General features: G+C 39.7%; 1 protein-coding gene across 6 annotated transcripts in view; it reads left to right on the top strand.

Annotated features, from left to right (window-relative positions):
- Positions 1 to 23,274, top strand: part of LOC143027242 (SPRY domain-containing SOCS box protein 3) — a 97,191-nt gene that overhangs the window by 17,026 nt on the left and 56,891 nt on the right. For all 6 annotated transcript variants that reach the window (XM_076188522.1, XM_076188546.1, XM_076188501.1 and 3 more), the window contains one exon: positions 16,892 to 17,091. In XM_076188522.1, the coding sequence (XP_076044637.1) occupies positions 16,892 to 17,091 (200 nt within the window). The remainder of the gene's footprint in view (positions 1 to 16,891; positions 17,092 to 23,274) is intronic.

Here is a 23,274-nt window from a genome sequence, read left to right as displayed (position 1 = left end):
TTAAAAAGACCACTACCACCAAATACTGTTGGACAAGGTTTATAAAATCACTGGATAAAAAAATAGAGAGGAGAAACAGGGTGGTGTCATGTTTTTGACTAAGAAAGGCTTAAATGTGACAAAGATAACAGAAGGAAATAATGTGGAATTGATTACAATAAAAGTTGAAAATAGTGACATGAAATGTAGAAAATTTGTATTGATATAAGTGCCCCTGAAAACATATTGTTGGAAAGAGAGTGACCATTCCAAGATGCCGGAAGACACAAGACATGCATTAAATTAAATACTGAAAGTAGGAGGGAACTTAGCAATTATGGGTGACTTTAGCTCCAAAGAAATATGTTGGGAGGAGATGACAGTGAAAGGTGGAGAGGACCATTGTGGAAATATACTGCTGGACATAACCAATGAATACGCAATGACTCAGTTGGTAAAAGACAATACCAGATATAGAAATAATGAAGACCCATCGAGACTAGACTTAATATTTACATCAGAGCTTGAAATTGTGGATACAATGGAATACAAGACACCAATTGGGAAGAGTGACCACATACTAATTGAGGTTGAACTAAAAGAGGAAATTTATTTGGGAAATAAGAAACACAGAAAAGGAAGATTAATGTATAACAAAACTGATTTTGGAAAACTCAGAAAATTCTTTCAAAAAACGAGTTGGGAAAACTACTTTAATAAAGAGACACAGATGGAAGAGAAATGGACAATATTAAAAGAAATCTGTAATGAAGGAGCGGATAAATATGTACCAAAACAAAAACAGGGAAAGGTGTACATTAAGTGCTTGTACAACAAAAAATATAGTGAGGCAAAAGATAGAAGAGACAAAGCTAGGAAAAAAAAAAAAGGATAAGTGACAAATATAATTATATCAAATTAAGAAACTAATATGTAAAAATACGCAGGGAAGAAAAAGAAATTATGAAAAAGACATAATAGACAAATGTGAGGATCAACCTGAAAGAGAGAAAAATCCTTGGTATATGTATGTATGTAAATGGTAAATTAAAAGATAAACAGGAAATAGTAAAACTACATCAAGGGAATACAGAAGATATAGAAATGGCTGAAATTATGAACAAACATTTCAAATCTGTGTTCACAAATGGCAAATATATATCAAACTAAGAAATGAATATGTAAAAATACATAGGGAAGAAAAGAGAAACTATGAAAAAGACATGATAGAAAAATGCAAAGACCAGATTAAACTCTTCTACAGGTATGTGAATGGCTAAAAGATAAATAAGAAATTGTAAAAATGTGTCAAAGGAATGATGAATATATAGATGTAGAAATGGCTGAAATTATAAACAAACATTTTAAATCTATATTCACAATTGAAAGTACACAAAATTGGCATGAAGGACAGAAAGACCCCCCCCCCCCCCATGAAAGAAATAACTGTGACACAGAGGGAAATAAGGGACCAAATAATAAACCTTGATGTCAGAAAATCACACGGTCCGAATGGAATTGAAATTGTATATTAAAAGAATGTATAGATGAACCAACGGAAAATATACATAAAATAATTGATTACTCAAAGAAGGAAAGGTACCACAAGATTGGAAAAATGCAAATATTGTACCAATATATAAAGGGTGGGACAAGGAAAATCCAACTAACTATAGACCAGTCTCCTTTACAAGCACAATAGCAAAAATATGTGAAAAGGTTATCAAAAGTAGATGAATTAAACATCTGGACGAAAATAATATAGTGAATCCAAAACAATTTACAAAAAGTATTTCGTAAAGTGCCACACAAAAAACTCCTAAGAAAAATTAAGAAATGGATGGAAGATTTCTTGAATGAAAGAAAAATGAGAGTGGTACTTAGAGACAAAAACTCCACCTGGGAAGAAATGATAAGTGGAATCCCACAAGGTTCTGTATTGGATCCTATAATGTTTGCCATATACGAGGTGTGTTTTTTAAGTACTGTTTTGAAATAAAAATGAAACAAGTAGACTTTTCGTAACTTTTATTTTTACATTAAAGCCTGTACTGTAATCTACTTTTCAACGTAATTACGTAATCATCTGACCGTGTTTAAGTTTGTATTTGAAATGCCTCCGATTGAGAATACTGCTGACTGAAATACGTGCTGTGATTCGTTTTCTTACTGCTAAAGGCGCGAAAGCGGCTGAAATCCATCATGAGATCAGTGAAATGTATGGAGAAAACATTATGAGTGATGGGATGGTGCAGAAATGGGTGAGAGCTTTTAAAGATGGCCGTACAAATGCGCCTGATCAGGAACGAAGTGGACGACCTTCACTCATTACTGATAGTTTGGTGCACGTTTGTACAGCCATCTTTAAAAGCTCTCACCCTTTTCTACACCATCCCATCACTCATGATGTTTTCTCCATACACTTCACTGATCTGATGAATGAATTTCAGCTACTTTCATGCCTTCAGCAGTAAGAAAACAAATCACAGCGCGTATTTCACAGCATTCTCAATCAGAGGAGGCATTTCAAATACAAACTTAAACACAGTCAGATGATTCCATAATTATGTTGAAAAGTAGATTACAGTACAGGCTTTCTTGTGAAAATAAAAGTGTTACATAAAGTCTACTTGTTTCATTTTTATTTCAAAACAGTCCATCCATATACCAAAGGCCCTTTCCCCCTACATGGGGGGATAGCCAAAAAGAAAAAGGCATAGAAACCACTCCCACCCATTCCATTTCCTATATATTCCACTCCCCTCCACCCTCCTCCCTCCTTCTTATCTTGGCACCTCCTGGATGATGGGTCATCCATCCTGTCCACTGCCCTGGGTCAGAAGCAGTGTCGCAAGACACAGCACATCCACAGTAAGGCTGCTTCATATATTCGGCAACCCCCCCCCCTCTCCGTCCCCTCATGCAGAAAAGGAGAAGATGGGGAGAAATCCCTTCGAGCTGCGTCAATTTTTTTTTTTTTTTTTTTTTTTTTTTTTTTCCTCATACTTCCTCACCCCCATCCCCCACCCACTCCCCCTCATGCATCACAGCATCATCTATACACAACCCCTCTCCATTCACCCCTATCTTCTCTCCTCTCCCGTCCTTCCTCCACAGACATTCCTCTCTTTTGTAATGCCCCTTTCACCCCATCCATCCATCTCATCCTAGGATGCCCCCTCATATTCACTCCTTCCACCTCTGCCTTCCACACTTCTTTTACTAATCTTTCTTCACTCATTCTTTCCATGTGTCCAAACCATCCTAATACTCTTTCATCAACCCTATCTCCCAGTTCCCTTTCCACCCCTGTCCTCCTCCTCACCTCATTTCTCACTCTATCTAGCCTAGTAACCCCTATCATACTTCTCAGACATTTCATATCAAACACATTCAAACTACTCCTCTCTTCCTCTCTCATGTTCCATGTTTCTGCCCCATACAATGCTGTTGGCACAATCACTCCTTCATATAACCTCCTCTTATCATCCATTCCCAAGTGTCTATTTCTTATTACACTTTTCAATAAGGCATTTACTCTCTTCTCTCAATCTACATTCTACCTCCACCCCCACCCCTCCCTTTCCTGTCACATTCACACCCAAGTATCCAAAACTATCCACTTCCTCCAGTCTTTCACCCTTAATGCTCACCTCCAGCCTGCTGTCACTCTCTCCCCTTGTACATCTCATCACCTTACTTTTACCCACATTTATCTTCAGCTTCCTTCTTTCACACACCCTCTCAAACTCTGTCACTAACTTCCTCAATCCCTTCTCTGATCCTGCTACAAGTGCAGTGTCATCAGCAAAAAACAACTGGCTCACCTCCCACTTTGCTCCATTTTCTTTAATCATCTCCAACCCCTGACTCACTACCCTTGCATTCACCTCTCGCACCACCCCATCCATGTAAAGATTGAACAGCCAGGGCAACATAACACATCCCTGATGAAGTCCCACCTTTACCTCAAACCATTCACTCTCTCCATTTCTAATCCTAACACAAGCTCTACTACTCTCATAAAAACTCTGGACTGCTCTTAACAGTTTTCCTCCTATCCCATATATCTGCAGTACCTCCCACAGTGTCTTCCTGTCTACCCTGTCATAAGCCTTTTCCAGATCCATAAAAGCCCAAAATACATCCTTACCTTTTCCTTTAGCTTTCTCACATATCTGTCTTACCACAAAAATCTGATCTACAAATCCCCTACCAGTACATACTTAAAAGTACATACTGTATTTAACGGCTTACAAGATGCACTTGTTTTCCTAAAAACTACCCTGAAAAATGCTAATGCGTCTTCCAAGACGAATGTTGTATTGTAAGGCAACACCCAAGCTCAAGTGAGCTTGGACACTTGACCGATAGCGACCTGGATTTGTATGTTGAGTCATTACACTATGATGTTAGCTTAAGTACTATTTAATTCAACCTTTTATATGATGTAAACTCAGTACTTAGCTGTTACAAGTATTTCCAATACCATAATCTTTCCTGGAGCCTACCTGGCATGTGAAGAAAACAGGCCATTCCCTCGTCTCATAGCAACACACACATACACACGAATGCACGCACAAGGCAGGTGCCTTTATCAGTTACCACCAGGCTATTACACATGTCACAAGATTTTTTGTCCTGGAAATTATCACCCATGGCTAGTTCATCAAAATGATTTAGTTATACTATCGCATACAAGCTACAAGTTGCATGATATGCCAAAGAACACTGTAAAAGAGCAGCAGAAAGACACTTTGGACCACCGCCTACCGAAAAAATTATTCGGCAGTTGAGTTTTATATGTCTACATGCATATTTTTGAAATTTGTTGTTTATTTTTATGAAAATAAAACCACCCTTGGACAATGAAGAATGTATAGTATATTTACTAATCACCGACTAGTATCATCGCCATACAAACAAAATCGGACAAGTGATTTCGCAATATAAACAATACGTCCAATACGCGGTCTCACTAAACGTCGACCAAAGCCGACCAAACCCGACCAAACCCAAACAATGACGCCTTTTGCTCAAATGTATAATTTTATATAGAAATTAGCATATGGTTGCATTATTTGACCGATTTTCTTCGAAATGTGTGATTTTCATGTAATTTGATTAAAGAAAATTTACGTTTTTATCCTCTGCAAAATTACCAAAGTCGACCAACGCCGACCAAACAAACAATGACGACTTTTGCTCAAATGCATAATTTTATATAAAACGTAACTTCTCTATTCAAATTTCATGAAAATCACACATTTTAAAGAAAATAGGTCAAATAATGCAACCAAATACTAATTTTTATATAAAATTATGCATTTGAGCAAAAGCCGTCATTGTTTGTGTTTGGTCGGCGGTGGGTGACTTTGGTAATTTTGCAGAGGATAAAAGCGTAACTTTTCTTTGATCAAATTATATGAAAATCACACATTTTTATGAAAATAGGTCACATAATGCAACCATATGCTAATTTTAATGCATAATTATATGCATTTGAGCAAAAGCCCTCGACGTTTAGTGAGACCCTCCAATACGTGTTGTCATTGCTTATGTTTTTGTGTTCAGTGGTCAGGTATATGGTGAATGTGTTCTTGTATGAGAATTACTTCTTTTTTTTTCTTAGAAATTTCTTTCAATAGGGTGCATCTTCCAAGATGCAGCGTCTTGCAAGCCGTAAAATACAGTACTTAAAAATCATGCCTCGTATATAAATGACATGGATGAAGGTGTGGAATATATGAGCTTTGCAGATGACGCAAAAGTACTTAAGAAAGTAAGTACAGAAAAAGACTGTGAATCACTACAGAAAGATGTAGATAAAGTCTGGGAATGGAGTCAAAAGTGGGAAGTGAACTTCAACATCAAGAAATGTAGTATAATGGAAATTGGAAAAAGTAAAAATAGAATATTAGGGCAATATAAAATTGGTACAAAGGAAGAATTTTTTTTTTAGCTTGGAAAGGGACCTAGGAGTAATTATCAGCAAAGATATGTCACCAGACATGCATATCAACAAAAAAGATAGAGAAACCTTCAATTTATTAAGATCAATGAAAGTGGCATTTGATTACTTGGATGAGGAAATGGTTAAGAAAATATTAGTCACACTGATAAGACCAAGATTGGAGTATGTTGCGACAATATGGACATCCAGTACAAAAAGAATATAAAGAAATTAAAAAGAATCCAAAGAGCAATAACAAAGATGGCGACTCCACTCTCTTAATTGACATACGAACAAAGATTGTTCAAACTGGAACTACCAACCCTGGAACAAAGAAGAGAAAGAGGAGATCTACTGGCTATTTACAGAATTATGAAAGGGATGGAACTCTTCGATAGAGAAGATTTATTAAAGTGAAGAGCAAAACAAGAGAACATGAACAGAAACTCAAAAAGGATAGTTATAGAAGAGAAAAAGAATAGTTTCCCACACAGAGTGGTAGATATCTGGAACAAATTGGATGAGGCAACAGTGTGTGCAAAAACTATATAGGAATTTGAGAACAAACTAGATGCTGAAAGATACAAAGATGGGTCACTATGAGCATAACTCTCTTCCCATGTAATACAACTAGATAAATACAATTGGGATGAAGGAAAGGGAAAAAGATCCCTCTCAATGAAAGAAATAATTGTGACACAGAAAGAAATAAGGGACAAATAATAAACCTTGATGTTGGAAAATCACACAGCCTAGACAGAATTGCAAACTGGATATTAAAAGAATGTATAGATGAACTAACAGACGAAATATATAAGATAATAGATTGTTTACTCAAAGAAGGAAAGGTACTACAAGACTGGAAAAATGCCAATATTGTGCCAGTATATAAAGGGGGAGATAAGGAAGACCCAACAAACTATAGATCGGTCACGCATACAAGCACAATAGCTAAAATATGTGAAAAAATTATCAAAAGTAGCACATCTGTAAGAAAACAACATACTGAATCCAAAACAATTTGGTTTTAGACAAGGAAGATCATGTACCACAACTTGATTTGTTTTTATTCAAGGTTAATAGATATAATGCAAGAAAGGGATGGATGAGCAGATTGTGCTTTCCAGGATTTACAAAGTGCTAAAATAGCTATTAAGAAAACTCAAAACAACATGAGGTGTACAAGGAAAATTATTGAAATAGATGAAAGATTTCTTGCATGGGAGAAAAATGAGGGTGGTACTTAGAGATATAAACTCAACTTGGGAAGAAATAATAAGTGGGGTCCCACAAGGTTCAGTATTAGCTCCAGTAATGTTTGCTATGTATATAAATGACATGGATGAAGGTGTAGAACGTTATATGAACTTCTTTGCAGATGACACAAAATTACTAAAGAAAGTACAGAAAAAGACTGTGAATCACTACAGAGAGACCTGGACAAAGTCTGGGAATGGAGCCAAAAGTGGGAAGTGAACTTCAGCATCAAGAAATGTAGTATAATAGAGTTTGGAATAAGTATAAAAAAAAAATAATAATAAAAAATAAAAAATAAAAGAGTATCAGGACTACAAAATATGTACATAGGAAGTAAAGAAAGTTAGCTCCAAAAAGGACCTAGGAGTAATTGTCACCAAAGACATGTCCCCAGACAAGCATATAAACAAAATAGTTGGAGAAACCTACAACTTACTAAGATCAATAAAGGTGGCTTTTAATTACTTGGATGAAGTAATGATAAAAAAAATATTAGTCACACTGATAAGACCAAGATTGGAGTACACTGTGACAGTATGGACACCCAATACATAAAAGAATATAAAGAAATTTCAATCCAAACAGCAATGACAAAGATGGCCCTAACCCTTTCCAAATTGACATACAAGCAAAGATTGTCCAAACTGAAACTACCAACCCTGGAACAAAGAAGATAAAGAGGAGATCTACTGGCCATTTACAGAATCATGAAAGGCATGGAAGTCCTTGAAAGAGAAGACTTATTAAATTGGAGTAAAGGTAAAACAAGAGGACATGAAAAGAAACTCTGAAAGGATAGTTATAGAAAAGATCTGAGAAAAAAATAGTTTTCCACATAGAGTGGTCGATGTCTGGAACAAATTGGATGAGTCCAAAAGCCATACAAGAATTTATGAATAAACTACCGTATTTTCCGGCGTATAGTGCGCGACTTTTTTCCGTTGGAAGGGACTAAAAATGGGGGATGCGCGTTATCCGGTGGTGCGCATTATCTACAGCCTACTATAAAAATTCTGCGGCTGTGTAATCTTTTTCACAACGTGACGATGTTGGCCGTCACAAAGTCGGGACGGCACACTTCTCCGTGACGTTCCGTGAGAACAAGAAGAACAGCCATGGTGACATGAAAGAATACGCCAGCATGGGCTATATAAATATTTGGTATAGATAGGTATCTATCGAATCTTATTTTTCATGTTTAAATAGGCCTAAACACCATGAAACATGATCAATATTCATGATATTTGCCCATGTTCACAGCATCCTAGTTTGAATTTTTATGTTGGCTTTGTTGCTTCACTTTAGGTATGGTACAAATTCCATTGCGGCCGTTCATAAACTCGTGTCAAACACCTGACTACAACACCCTCTTTTGGGAGTTATATTAACTAAACGTCACCTCGATGAGAGACTGTCCTATTTCACCACTGTCATTGCAGGTTCAAAGCTAAAACGAAACAGTCCGTAGTTTGTTTCAGTATTAAATAAAAAATTGTAAAGACGAATTATTTCCTCAAGATATAAAATGAAAATTTTCTGTAAAAATCCCAAAATTTTTCTATATATTTTACTTTCAATAAACTTTTTTTAGATCATATTTCCTACAAACTATTTAAGCTACAAAGTAATAAGGGACCAATGCACAACATGAGTCATATACCGGTACATGTAGTTCCAACTTTTTCTTAGTTGTGTCCTGATTGATGCCTAAACTGACAATTTAGTGATAAATCAACAGATTTCCCAGTGGTGGCTCTAGCCAATGAAAAATACTTCTCCATGTAACCTCGTTCACATGATACTAAGTAATTAATCACCGTTATTTCATTGGTTTATTTTTACTAACATTAATTATCGTAGTCTATGCAAATATTTGGGATCCGTAAAACAGCACTGGTACCAACATCATGAACGTTGGCCATTTTAGCTCGCCCGGTATATGCTAGATCAGGGCCGAGATTGACAGTTCTATTGCCAATCTAGCCTACACTAAACACCCTCTTGCAAGAGTTTGTTAAACTAAACGTCACTTCAGTAAAGACACTTATGAACCGAAACATAGTTTGTTGCTGCATGGCGATAAAAACTTGTACACGGTGATAAAAACTTGTAAGATGAATTATTCCCTCAGGATAGTAAATTACAATTTTTCTGTAAAAATCCGAAATTTTTCATGTACATTTTGTATTCAATAAACTTTTCATGGCTCAAATTTCACACAAAACAATGGACCAACGCAAGCAGGAGTCGCATACATGCAGTTCACGAGCTTTAGCCACCAGTGACTTTTCCTGGCATGCGCATTATAAGTCGGTGCACGCTATCTGTGTACTGAGATAACGAAGTGCATGGGTGCGCATTTTAAGCCGGAAAATACGGTAGATGCTGAGAGATACAAAGATGGGTCACTACGAGCATAGCTCCCCTTCCTGTATAATACAACTAGGTAAATACACGCACACCATACACACACAAAGCTCATTTACAACACCACTACTCCTATTTTAGCAGTTGGTGGATGTAGCATCATCCCTGTCCTCTTCTAACAGGAGGGCCCAAAAGCCATAACTGGTTAACCCCACTGTTTTGTCATATGGTGACAAAGGTTTAGAAAAAAAGAATCTTCATTTGTATGCTTCAAATTTTGGAGTTATAATTACCCTTGAATAATCAATTGTATAAATTGATACTACGAATGTCCCTCCATTATGCTGTCCCCCAACCCCTTGTTACTGTCCTGTACCATTTCTCTGAATATTCATTTTCTTTTTTTGCCTACCTTGTGGTGGGGGAAGAGAATGCTACCACCAAGTCTTTCCACGTGAGTCGTAAGAGGCGACAAAAAAACAGGACGGGGGATGGGGTTAGGAGTCCTGGTACGTGTAGCCCCAAAGGGGACATTCCTAAAAAAAGTAAAGGCATAAGAGGGTCTGGGAGTTTTCCAACCAGTACCCTAAAGTTTGGGTCTTTTAATGTGTGTGGATGTGATAGGAGAGATAGGCAGTATGTTTGCGAGAAGAAAGATGGATGTGCTGGCTTTGAGTGAAACTAAAATGAAAGGGAAGGGCAAGTGTGAGTTTGGGAGTGTAGCTGGGAGGTACTCAGGAGTGAAGAGGGGACGAGGGAGAGAAAGGGTGGCTATACTAGTAAGTGAAGAGATAAGTAAGCATGTAGTGGAGTGGAAGGAGGTTTCATCAAGGTTGATGTGAAGGTGAAGATGGGAAGGAAGATGTGGGTTTTTGTAAGTGTGTATGGGCCTGGTAGTGAGAAGAGCGTAGAGGAAAGGGAGGCTTTTTGGGTAGATATAAATGAGTGCATAGAGGGATTAGGGAGAAATGTCAATGTAGTTATATTGGGAGACCTTAATGCTAGGGAAGGAAACAAACCAATAGACAGAGTGATTGGGAAGTATGGAGTTCCAGGTAAAAATGGTAGTGGAGAATTCATGGTGGAGATGTGTCTTGAGAGTTGATGATACCAAATACAGTGTTTCGGAAGAAAATCAAACATAAGTACACATGGGAGAGGGTGGTGGATGGAAGGGTGGCAGATAGAGCATTAATGGACTATATAGTGGTGACCAGGAGTATGGTAGGAAGAGTTAAGGATGTAAATGTTGTAAGGGGAGAGGGTGGGAGAATATCAGATCATTTTCTGGTGGAAGGTAAATTGAGAAAGAGGAAAGTCCATGGGCCAGGAGGGTCCACAGTGCACCCCCCCCCCATAACAGTATAGGACCATTTTTTTTTAGTCCCTGGGACCTTATGAAACAACAATGTATGATGCCCACAGCAGTATTTTGGGATCAACTACCCATTAGTGGACATTTTCAAAATGGCTGCCGGCGTAACTCTAAAAATCACATTTTCGCTTAGAACTTTCCTTCTATGACAGATAGAGACATGGTTTCGGTGTCTTTACCTATGTTTTCGAGTACCAGCAATCCAATAATGCATCTTAGAACACTCTATCACGTTTACCTTATTCCCAAATTTTGAAAATAATTCATTTCAAGTACAAATTTGGATTTCTTTCTTTAACCTTACAGAATCATATGGAAATCACATACAAAAAGACAAGAGAAAATATTATAATTTTTCCAATAATTTTCAAACAGCTAGAAACCAGTACATTCTCATTTAAGTTGAGACAATTAGAACATTTATAAAGCATTGGCAGCATCATAAAAATCATAGTGCACGAAACATGATTCTCTTGAAGCCTGGACAATCCAACAAACTTAATAACGTTATCATCACTGTCACTTGACATGACATATTCATCTATGTCACTTATTTCCATCTCATCATCAGAAGTCATTTCTTCGTCATTAGCAATGGCATCATCTTCAGAAGCAACATCTTCTGTCACAACTGGTCCATCAAACCATAGTGGTGTCATTTTGCCATCGGATGATTTCCATCCATGTCCTGTGGGTTCAGGTATTACAGGCAGGGCAACATCAGCACACTTCCAGATGCCAGTCTGGTAGTTCACGTGTTGTATATGCTGATACAGAGACTTCCTACATGGTGGGAACTGGCCGAGTTTATTACTGGATAGTAGTCTATTGTGGTTTTCTTCTTCAGTTTCTCACCAGTGACAGAAATGAAACCAGCCCATCCAGGCAACTGTTGTTCTGTCTTTGAGCTGTGCAGACGTACCAGGACCCATAACATATCTTTGGTACGAGCAGTATGGCTTGAGATTTCACCCTCAGCACAGGTCCAAGTTTTAACTGTGTAAGATGGGCTCTGCTTTTGTGTGACATAGCATTCAGACAGACTTTGTGAGTATTCTAATTTGACAGACCTGCTCTTACTTCGCTCTGTGATTAAATTGGTATCCATGTCCCCTGTTTCAATGTCTCTAGCAGTGGTCCTACTTCTTGCAGCATGATTCCATGACTGGTATGCACTGATCCTGATGCGGTATTTTGATTGAAGTTATCAAAATCTGAATGGAATACGTCTGGAAGAGAGGGGTTTTTCATGATGCGAAGAGGGAGGATCTTTGGTGATTCCTGAAGAACCTTGGCCAATGCACTTTCAAGCTCTAGAGAGAAGCTGTAGTTTTCTGAATGCCCAAACTTGTTTATGAGGTTGGTAAGTTCTGCACTTCTGAATAAATGTCGCAGTGTCATACACAGAAGTATGTGTTTTGGCAATTTCCACTGGCCATTTGTGACAGCATGGCAAAGGTCTTGTCCAATCGATTGTGTCAGTCGATTGACTTTGGTGCCATCTTCCTGCATTTGTTTGCCAGCTATGAGGAAGTACAGGAACTTCATTAATTCCTCAGGGATGTTAGGATTTACTCCCTCCAGATATTGAGCTGTTGGTGACCATTTCAGTGGTTCGGCACATTGAAAGGCTTTTTGAATATCATACCTCAAATTCAAGGCCACATCTTTTGTTTTGTCAGATGTACCAAGGATATACGCCTGTTTCACAGCCTCTCCTCCTTTAATGTCAGTGTTGAAAAACAAGGTAAGAACCAAACCGGCCTGATTGGGATTGGATTGGCTCAAATGATAGTTTGTCCCCATAATGCACAACAAGTTTTGCTTTTAGTTTCTCAGGTCTGTACTGAGTGTTTCCAGACTGGGTTTGAGCTAATTCTTGGACATAAATGTCCTTCAAGAAATCTAGCTTTACAACAGTGTTATTGTGGATAACATTTTCTTCAACAAAGGCACAAGTACTGGCAAATGCATTGCGGTGTGCTTCCTCCATCATGGCCTGCTGAGACAGCTTCAGGGTCACTGCTGCACCACCACGACGGGTCTCTTGTGTACTTAGCTCTGCAACTCCTGTGGTATTGAGCCTTACAGGCATAAAGGTCATAACCCTTGATCCTTTGCAGCATCTCAAAATCTTTTCGTTGCTCTGCAACTTTGAGAACAGTTGCACCTCCATCATATTCAAATCCTGATGTTGGTTCAGTTGTCCAGCTGCCTCCATGTTTAACCTTTTTTTTGCCGGTCTTGTGGCAGAAAATGCAGTCTGGGTTAAAAATTAATTTCTCACTTCCATCAGAAGGGCATTTTGGTGGACGTGGACGACAAACATCAGTTTCTGTTAATGATGATGAGGTCAATGAGGATGAAAGTCTTTCTAGATTAGATGTGAACCGTTTGTAACATTGTCGATGATATCCATGGTTTTCCTCGACTGTATCTGGAATTTGTAAACAGACATACGACATCCAATGAGGAGAATCTACTGGCTCAGAAAGTCTCCGCTTTTGGATTTCTTTCAGCTTTGATAGTCTCTCTTCTGTCAGTGTTGTCAATGGTCCTGATGAACTGTCTCTGTAATGTATAATGCAATGTTCAGTTTTGGAAGAAGCACCTGCCACACACTCATCCCTCTTGCGCTTCTTGGATGCCATGTTCGTTCAGGATAGACAGTTTACTGTAAAACAATAAGAAGATAAATTGTAATTTCTAAACAGTATGTTGAATAAAATCTTGCACTTTGCATATTGTACTACAGGATCACTAAAATGTGGCCCGATTAGGCCCAAAATCGAGGTTTTTTTCAAGTTTAACAATAAGGTAAAAGTGATAGAGAGTTCTAAGATGCATTATTGGATTGCTGGTACTCGAAAACATAGGTAAAGACACTGAAACCATGTCTCTATCTTTCATAGAAGGAAAGTTATAAGCGAAAATGTGATTTTTTGAGTTATGCCGGTGGCCATTTTGAAAATGGCCACTAATGGGTAGTTGATCCCAAAATACTGCTGTGGTCATCATATATTGTTGTTTCATAAGGTCCCAGGGGCTAAAAAAATATGGTCCTATACTGTTATGGGCGGGGGGGGGTGCACTGTGGACCCTCCTGGCCCATGGACTAAAAAGGGCAGAAGGTAGGAAGGTACTTAGAGTGAACTGCTTAAATGAGAAAGAAAAGGAGAATGAATATAAGAATAAGCTGAGAGAGGAGTGGAAGGGAGTGAAGGATAAAGTAGAACTAGGAATGGGGATGGTTCAAGGAGGGAGTTATAAGGTGTGCAAAGATCGTGTGTGGAACAAGGAGGGCAGGAGGAAATAGAAGGAAGGGTAGTGAGTGGTGGGATGAGGAAGCAAAGAAGGGTGTAGAAGAGAAGAAACAGGCATTCATAGATTGGCTACAAATTAGGACAAGGGAATTGTATGAGAAGTACAAAGAAAAGATAGGAGAAGTTAAGCATAAGATAAAGGAAGCAAAGAGGAGAGCAGATGTGAAATGGAGTAAGAGTATGACAGAAAATTTTGAAAGTAATTAAAAGATGTTTTGGAAAGAAATTAAGAGAGGAAGAGGAGGCGAATCAAGTAGAGAAGAAAAGGCAAAAGGTGCAGATGGAGAGATGATAATGGAAGAGAAGGCAGTGAGAGGAAGGTGGGCAGAGTATTTTAGGGAGTTGCTAAATGTGAAGGAGGATAGGGAGGGAAAGGTAGTTGCAGTGGGAAGCGCTAAGAAAATGACAGTGATGAGTGAGGAAAATGGAGGAGAAATAGGGAAAGATGAAGTGAAAGCAGCTGTTAAGATGATGAGAGCAGGTAAGGCACCTGGGTTGGATGGATGCCATGCAGAATGTCTGAAGAAAGGAGGTACAGTTATGGTGGACTGGCTGGTGAGGTTATTTAATGTTTGTGTAACCCCTTCCATACGGTGATGCCTACGTAGGCATCATGAGGAGCAACTGGATGCGCGAGGATGCCGACGTCGGCGTATTGATTATATTTATTGTAGTTGTACCTGTGTGACCCCAATACTCTGTAAACTGGCTTCATCATATTTTCTATGGATATCAAAATTCACGGGTGAAATAGAAAACGATTAATACAGCGGTGACTTTATTTTTTGTAATGCGAGTATTATGACGCAACATCGCACGTCTGGCAGCTAATGCTCATATTGAAGGGGTTAAGAGAGGGTAGAGTGCCATAGGACTGGAGGAGTGCCTGTATAGTTCCACTTTACAAGGGAAAGGGGGACAAGTGTGAGTGTAGTAGTTTCAGAGGAATCAGACTGCTGAGTGTAGTTGGGAAGGCTTATGGGAGGGTCTTGATTGAGAGGAGTAGGAGAGGAACAGAGGGAGTAATTGGTGAGGAACAGTGTGGTTTTAGGTCAGGTACGGGTTGTGTAGATCAGATTTTTGTGTTAAGACAGATATGTGAGAAAGCTAAAGGAAAAGGTAAGGATGTTTTTTGGGCTTTTATGGATCTGGAAAAGGCTTATGACAGGGTAGACAGGAAGGTACTGTGGGAGGTACTGCAGATATATGGGATAGGAGGAAAGCTGTTAAGAGCAGTCAAGAGTTTTTATGAGAGTAGTAGAGCTTGTGTTAAGATTAGAAATGGAGAGAGTGAATGGTTTGAGGTAAAGGTGGGACTTCGTCAGGGAAGAGTTATGTTGCCCTGGCTGTTCAATCTATACATGGATGGGGTGGTGCGAGAGGTGAATGCAAAGGTAGTGGGTCAGGGGTTGGAGATGGTTAAAGAAAATGGAGAAAAGTAGGAAATAAGCCACTTATTGTTTGCTGATGACACTGCGCTCGTAGCAGGATCAGAGGAGGGATTGAGGAAATTAGTGACAGAGTTTGAGGTATGTGACAGAAGGAAGCTGAAGATAAATGTGGGCAAAAGTAAGGTGATGAGGTGTACAAGGGGAGAGAGTGACAGCAGGCTGGAAGTGAGCATTAAGGGTGAGAAACTTGAGGAAGTGGATAGTTTTGGATACTTGGGTGTGAATGTGGCAGGAAAGGGAGGAGTAGGGGTGGAGATAGAATGTAGATTTAGAGAAGAGTAAATGCCTTGGTGGATTAAAAATTGTAATGAGAAATAGACAGGAATGGATGCTAAGAGGAGGTTATATGAAGGAGTGATTGTGCCAACAGCATTGTACAGGGCAGAGACGTGGAACATAAGAGAGGAAGAGAGAAGGAGTTTGAATGTGTTTGAGATGAAATGTCTGAAAAGTATGATAGGGGTTACTATGCTAGATAGAGTGAGAAATGAGGAGGTGAGGAGGAGGACAGGGGTGGAAAGGGAACTGGGAGATAGGGTTGATGAAAGAATATTAGGATGGTTTGGACACATGGAAAGAATGAGTGAAGAAAGATTTGTAAAAGAAGTATGGAAGGCAGAGGTGGAAGGAGTGAATATGAGGGGGCATCCTAGGATGAGATGGATGGATGGGGTGAAAGGGGCATTACAAAAGAGAGGAATGTCTGTTGAGGGAGGACAGAAGATAGAGGTGAATGGAAAAGGGTTGTGTATAGATGATGCTGTGATGCATGAGGGGGAGTGGGTGGGGGATAGAGGGTGAGGAAATATGTATGAGAAAAAAATTGACGCAGTCCGAAGGGATTTCTCCCCATCTTTTCTGCATCAGGGGACAGAGAGGGGGTTCGCCAAAGTTATGAAGCGGCCTTACTGCGGATGTGCTGTGTCTTGCGACACTGCTTCTGACCCAGGGCAGTGGACAGGATGCAGGGATGACCCATCATCCAGGAGGTGCCAAGATAAGAGGGAGGGTGGAGGGGAGTGGAAAATGTAGGGAATGGAATGAGTGGGAGTGGCTTCTATGCCTTTTTCTTTTTGGCTACCTCCCCGTGTAAGGGGGAAAAAGCCTTTGGTATATGTATGTATGTATGTATGTATATATAAATTTGATAAATAAAGTTGAAGTATGTTCTCTCTTTTGTTGACAGAGTTTTGTTGGGTGTGGGGCAGTAAGGAAGGAGGCTGCCAGGCAGGAAGTGTGGTGCTTTGTAGCAAACAGCGACAGATTCACTTCAACCCAGAATATAGTTCTGGAACTGCAGCAGTTCGTGGAGCAAAACCTCTTGAAGGAGGTTTTCATCATTATTGGGAATTGAAAATGACATCAGCTGTATATGGGACAGATCTGGTGGGCTTTTTATCAGTAGTATATTTTAATTAAACTTATATACATTTCTATTGATAATAATACACTTGACCCCTGAGGGGGTAAGGATTTCCTTACCTGCTATGAATCCTGTTTCAAGGGTTTGCAGCCCTCTCCATACTATCTCCCAAAAATAGGGGGGCAAGATCTCAAAACGGGATTTGGAAACTGGAAGGCAAACCAACTGCTACCTCACCAGCCCCAGGTGCTACCCTTGGGTGATGCTGAGAATGAGAAGCAACTGAGACTGAGAATATATTCACTCATCATCTCTCCCACTAACAATAACTTCATTTGTTGTACTAAAACCCACAAATCCTCCAGCACTGATGCATGATGGTGGGAGCAGATGATAATAATGTCTGGAAACCCTTAGTCACAACTTGCATGGTAGATGGTGTAAGCCCAGTGGTCACAGCTTGACAGGAGCCTGCATTACTGAGTAGTCCTGTGTAAGATCTGCTCAGTGCACTCTGCATGGGGTATGGACTTGGAAATGTGCCTTATACATAGTCTCTTTGAACCTAACCAGGCTGGAGAGCCAACCCTAGTATGGTCACCCATAATGCAGTGTGAATAATGATACTGAAACCTCCTAAAACCAACATTCCTTTGCCCTCTCCATCTGCCCCACAACACTTCCCAGTGTGTGAAGCAAAGAGGCCTCCTGGCCCCAGACCCAAAAACAAACTCATGGGTAACACCAGAGCAACTACCCACCTTCACAGCAGAAGGTAATACACTGTCTGTGTAATCAGTAGACCCAGTTGCGTCAATAATGACAGCCTCAATCCCACTAAGGGAATTTGCATTCCTAACCAATTTGACCCATACTAAGATGAAGTGAACCTGGACGTGTACTACCCAAGATTCTTGGTCCTGAATTCTACCAACAATGAATTAATAATAAAGACATGTTCCATAAGGGGTATATGATGAATTTGAAGACCAGTGTGGAACTCCATGTAATCTGTGGACCCAAGAAGAAACCATAATAATAGAACTAGAATCAAGGACTCAGTACGACAAAATCAATTTTCCAACAACCCTAGCAAACACTCTTGTGAGAGTTGTCCATATTTCACCCCTATGATACCACACAGTGTAGATGGAGAGAGAGAATTGTCCCCAGCAATGAAAGAAATAAATGTAACAAAAAGACATCAGTGATCAAATTAAAACCCTTGATGTCAGAAAATCACATGGCCCAGACGGAATTGCAAACTGGATACTGAAGGAATGTATGGAAGAATTAACTGACAAAATATATAATATAATTAAATCCTCACTTAAAGAAGGAAAAGTACCATTGGACTGGAAAAAGGCAAACATTGTACCAATTTATATGGGAGGTGATAAAGAAGCTCCATCTAACTACAGACCGGTCTCACTAACAAGCACAATAGCAAAAATTTGTGAAAGAGTTGTCAAAAACAGATGGGTTAAATACCTGGAAGAAAAATCTATACTGAACCCAAATCAATTTGGATTCAGACAAGGGAGATCATGTACAACAAATCTGATCTGCTTTTACTCAAGATTAGTAGACATAATACAATAAAGAGATGGATGGGCGGACTGTGCTTTTCTGGACCTGCAAAAGGCATTCGATAAGGTACCTCATAAGAAATTAATAAATAAGATAGAATCAAAGGGTGGAATCAGAGGAAAATTATTGGAATGGATGGAAGACTTCCTGTTTGGTTGGAAAATGAGAGTTGTAATTAGAGAAAAATTCTCCAACTGAGAAGAAGTAAAAAGCGGTGTCCTGCAAGGATTGGTACTGGCCCCGATCATGTTCGCCGTATACATTAATGACATGAATGAAGGCGTGGAGTGCTATATGAATTTTTTTTGCAGATGATGCAAAATTACTTAAAAAGGTAAAAACGGAAGAGGACTGCAACTCATTGCAACAAGATCTGGACATGATATGGAATTGGACTCAAAAGTGGGAAGTGAAATTTGATATAGAGAAATGCAGTATAATGGAATTTGGAAAGAGTAAAAACAGAATATCAAAAGAATACAGAATTGGAGAAGAAAAAATAAAAAAGCAAACTGAAAAAGATCTTGGAGTGATGATTGGAAAGGACATGAAACCTGATAAGCATATAAATAAAATATTCGGAGAAACCTACAACTTATTGAGGTCAATCAAAATGGCATTTACTTATATGGATGAAGAAATGATAAAGAAAATACTAACTACACTAATAAGACCAAAACTTGAGTACGCAGCATCACTTTGGACACCCAGCACCAAAAAGAATATTAAGAAACTAGAAAGATTACAAAGAGCAACAACCAAACTAGCACCGACTCTCGCCGAACTAACATATGAGCAAAGACTATCCAAACTGAACCTACCAACACTGGAACAAAGAAGAGAAAGAGGAGATTTGCTGACTATCTACAGAATAATGAAAGGAATGGAAGTTTTAGACAGGAACGACCTGTTAGTGTGGGACAACGGTAAAACGAGAGGACACGGAAAAAAATGAAAAAAGATAGCTATAGAAAAAACTTGGAAAGGAACAGTTTCCCACACAGAGCGATTAATACATGGAAGAAATTAGACAACAAAACAGTATGTGCAAACACTACAAGATTTTAAGATAAAAGATGGGTCACCACGAGCATAGCTCCCCTCCCGTATATTACAACTAGGTAAATACAACTAGGTAAATACACAGAAGAAGAAATAATGGAAAGAATAGTGAGATGATAAAAAGAAATTTATATAGAGTTAAAAAAAAAAGTGCTTAGATCAATTAATGACCTTCAATAAACCCCATCTTCCAACCTACCTGACTAGGATTTTTTTAAGATACAGATAGATTGCAGCAGAAGATTAAAGTGACTTTTCACTTAGGATGAAGAGATGATAAAAAAAAAAAAAAAAAACTGGAAACCCTGATCCATCCAAGACTAGAATATGTGTCAGTGGATATGATCCCCATACAGAGTGAAGGCTGTAAACAAGATCAAGAGATACAACAAAGGGCAGCAGCAACCAAACTGGTTCCCTGCCTAGAAGGTAGACCATATGAGGAGAAACTAAAAGCACTGGGTCAACCAATGTTTGGAATATTGAAAACAAAGAGATGATATAATTACAGTATACAGGTCACTAAAGGACATAGACCATATTGACAGAAGAGAGGTCTTGATTAAGGATAAGAGGGCTTTAAGAGGTCATGCGAACAAATTAAAGAAGACTACAAATCTAGAGGATGCTTGCTGGCTGAGTGGGTTAGGGCACTGTTACTTGCGGGTGAGATCAAGGTGATGGTGGTTTGAATCCTGCCACTGATGAGTTGAACCAAGTGCATGGTTCATTAAATTCCATACTACAAAATTGTCTGTAAGGGGTACCATCCTAGCTCCTGATAGGGGGAGTTTTGCATTATTAAACTGAATCATCACATATCTAAAGGATGAATTTACCCAATTTACCAAATAGTAGTATACAGAAAAGGAGTAATGCTTGATGGGTCCCATCTCCTACTCTCCAATTTATCATACCTAGCCTCAAATTCATGTAGCTCCAAATTGAATCCATATCCTTGATTTCCAGTCATATTTAGACTAGAATTTATGTATTGTTCCAGCTTGGGCTATATCACCTAAGCTATCCCAAGTATTTATGCATTTATGTGGAAAATTTGTATTTCTTCATATACTTTAGACATGTAGTCTTCCTTAATTTGTTCTCATGACCTCTTAAAACTCTCTTATCTTTAATCCACCTGCTCTCTCATATGCCTCCACAAACAACAATCCTGAGATCCTGGTAACAAAACATTAATACCTCTATCATCCTTCCACAACAGGACAGGCACCTGCGCTTGTCATGATCCTGCCAGATGGACAGTGTAGCCAGGCGCGGATACAGGGGTGGGACAATGCCTTGAGTATGGTGCACTCTTCTCGAGTTTGATTCTCCTTGGATAAACACTTTTTAGTGCGAATTTATGATTTAGATTATACATACATACATGTACCAAGGCTTTTTCCCCCTTACAAGGGAGGTAGCCAAAAAGGAAAAGGCATAAAACCATTTCCACCCATTCCATCCCTGAATACACTCCACACCCCTCCACCCTCCCTCTCATCTTAGCACCTCCTGGATGACGGGTCATCCCTGCACCTTGTCCTCTGCCCTGGGTCAGAAGCAGTGTCGCAAGACACAGCACATCCACAGCAAGGCCGCTTCATTAAATCGGCGACCCCCCCCTCTCCGTCCCCCCATTGCATAAAAGGAGAAGATGGGGAGAAATCCCTTCGGGCTGCATCAAATTTTGCTCACACATACTACCTCACCCCCCATCCCCCTGCCCATTCCACCTCATGCAATCACAACATCATCCATATACAACCATTCTCCATTCACCCGTCTTCTGTCCTCTCCCGTCCTTCCTCAACAGACATTCCCCTTTTCCCCAAAGCCCCCTTCACCCCATCCACCTCCCCTCATGTTCACTCCCTCCACATCTGCCTTCCATACCTCTTTTACTAGTCTTTCTTCACTCATTCTTTCCATGTGTCCAAACCATCCTAATACTCTTTCATCAACCCTATCTCCCAGCTCCCTTTCCACCCCCATTCTCCTCCTCACCTCCTCATTTCTCACTCTATCTAGCCTAGTAACCCCCATCATACTTCTCAGACACCTCATCTCAAACACATTCAAACTCCTTCTCTCTTCCTCTCTTATGTTCCATGTTTCTGCCCCATACAGTGCTGTTGGCACAATCACTCCTTCATAGAGTCTCCTCTTAGCATCCATTCCCAAATGTCTATTCCTCATTACACTCTTTAATCCACCAAGGCATTTACTCGCTTCTCTCAATCTACATTCTACCTCCACCTTCACTCCACCTTTTCCTGCCACATTTGCATCCAAGTATCTAAAACTATCCACTTCCTCCAGTCGCTCTCCCTTAATGCTCACTTCCAGTCTACTGCCACTTTCACCCCTTGTACATCTCATCACCTTACTTTTACCCACATTTATCTTTAGCTTTCTTCTATCACATACTCTCCCAAACTCTGCCACCAACTTCCTCAATCCCTCCTCCGATCCTGCCACAAGCGCAGCGTCGTCCGCAAACAACAGCTGGCTCACCTCCCACTTTTCTCCATTTTCTTTAACCATCTCCAATCCCTGACCCACTACCCTTGCATTTACCTCTCGCACCACCCCATCCATGTATAAGTTGAACAGCCAGGGCGACATAACGCATCCTTGACGAAGTCCCACCTTTACCTTGAACCACTCACTCTCTCCATTCCTAATCCTGACACAAGCTCTACTACTCTCATAAAAACTCTTGACAGCTCCGAGAAGCTTTCCTCCTATCCCATATATCTGCATAACCTCCCACAGTGCCTTTCTGTCTACCCTATCATAAGCCTTTTCCAGATCCATAAAAGCCCAAAAAACATCCTTCCCCTTTCCTATAGCTTTCTCATATATCTGTCTTACCACAAAGATCTGATCTACACAACCTCTACCCGTCCTAAATCCACACTGTTCCTCACCAATTACTCCTTCTGTTCCTCTCCTAATCCTCTCAATCAAGATCCTCCTATAAGCCTTCCCAACTACACTTAACAAGCTAATCCCTCTGAAACTACTACATTCACACTTGTCCCCTTTTCTCTTGTAAAGAGGAACTAAACAAGCACTCCTCCAGTCCTCCGGCACTCTACCCTCTCTCCAGCAAACATTAAATAACCTCACCAGCCAGTCCACCATCACTGTACCTCCCTTTTTCAGACATTCTGCATGGCATCCATCCAGACCAGGTGCCTTACCTTCTTTCATCATCTTAACAACTGCCTTCACCTCATCCTTCCTTATTTCTCCTCCATTCTCCTCACTCATCACTCTCATTTTCTTCGCATTTCCCACTGCAGCTATCTTTCTCTCCCTATCCTCCTTCACATTTAGCAACTCTCTAAAATATTCTGCCCATCTTCCCCTTACTTTCTCTTCCATTATCATTTCTCCATCTGCACCTTTTACCTTTTCTTCTCTACTTGATTCGCCTCCTCTTCCTCTCATACAATTACGAGCAAAACAGACTTATGTTTCTGGACCAATCTCCAAGCCAACAGCATTATTCTTGAGGTTAAAATATTGGCGTGTTTCAAGTA

This window comes from Oratosquilla oratoria, chromosome 1 (assembly GCF_046742065.1).
Source record: "Oratosquilla oratoria isolate Oo_2021 chromosome 1, ASM4674206v1, whole genome shotgun sequence".
NCBI lineage: Eukaryota > Metazoa > Arthropoda > Malacostraca > Stomatopoda > Squillidae > Oratosquilla > Oratosquilla oratoria.
The sequence above is the reverse complement of the archived record's forward strand: the minus strand, read 5'-3'. Positions and strand labels throughout refer to the sequence as shown.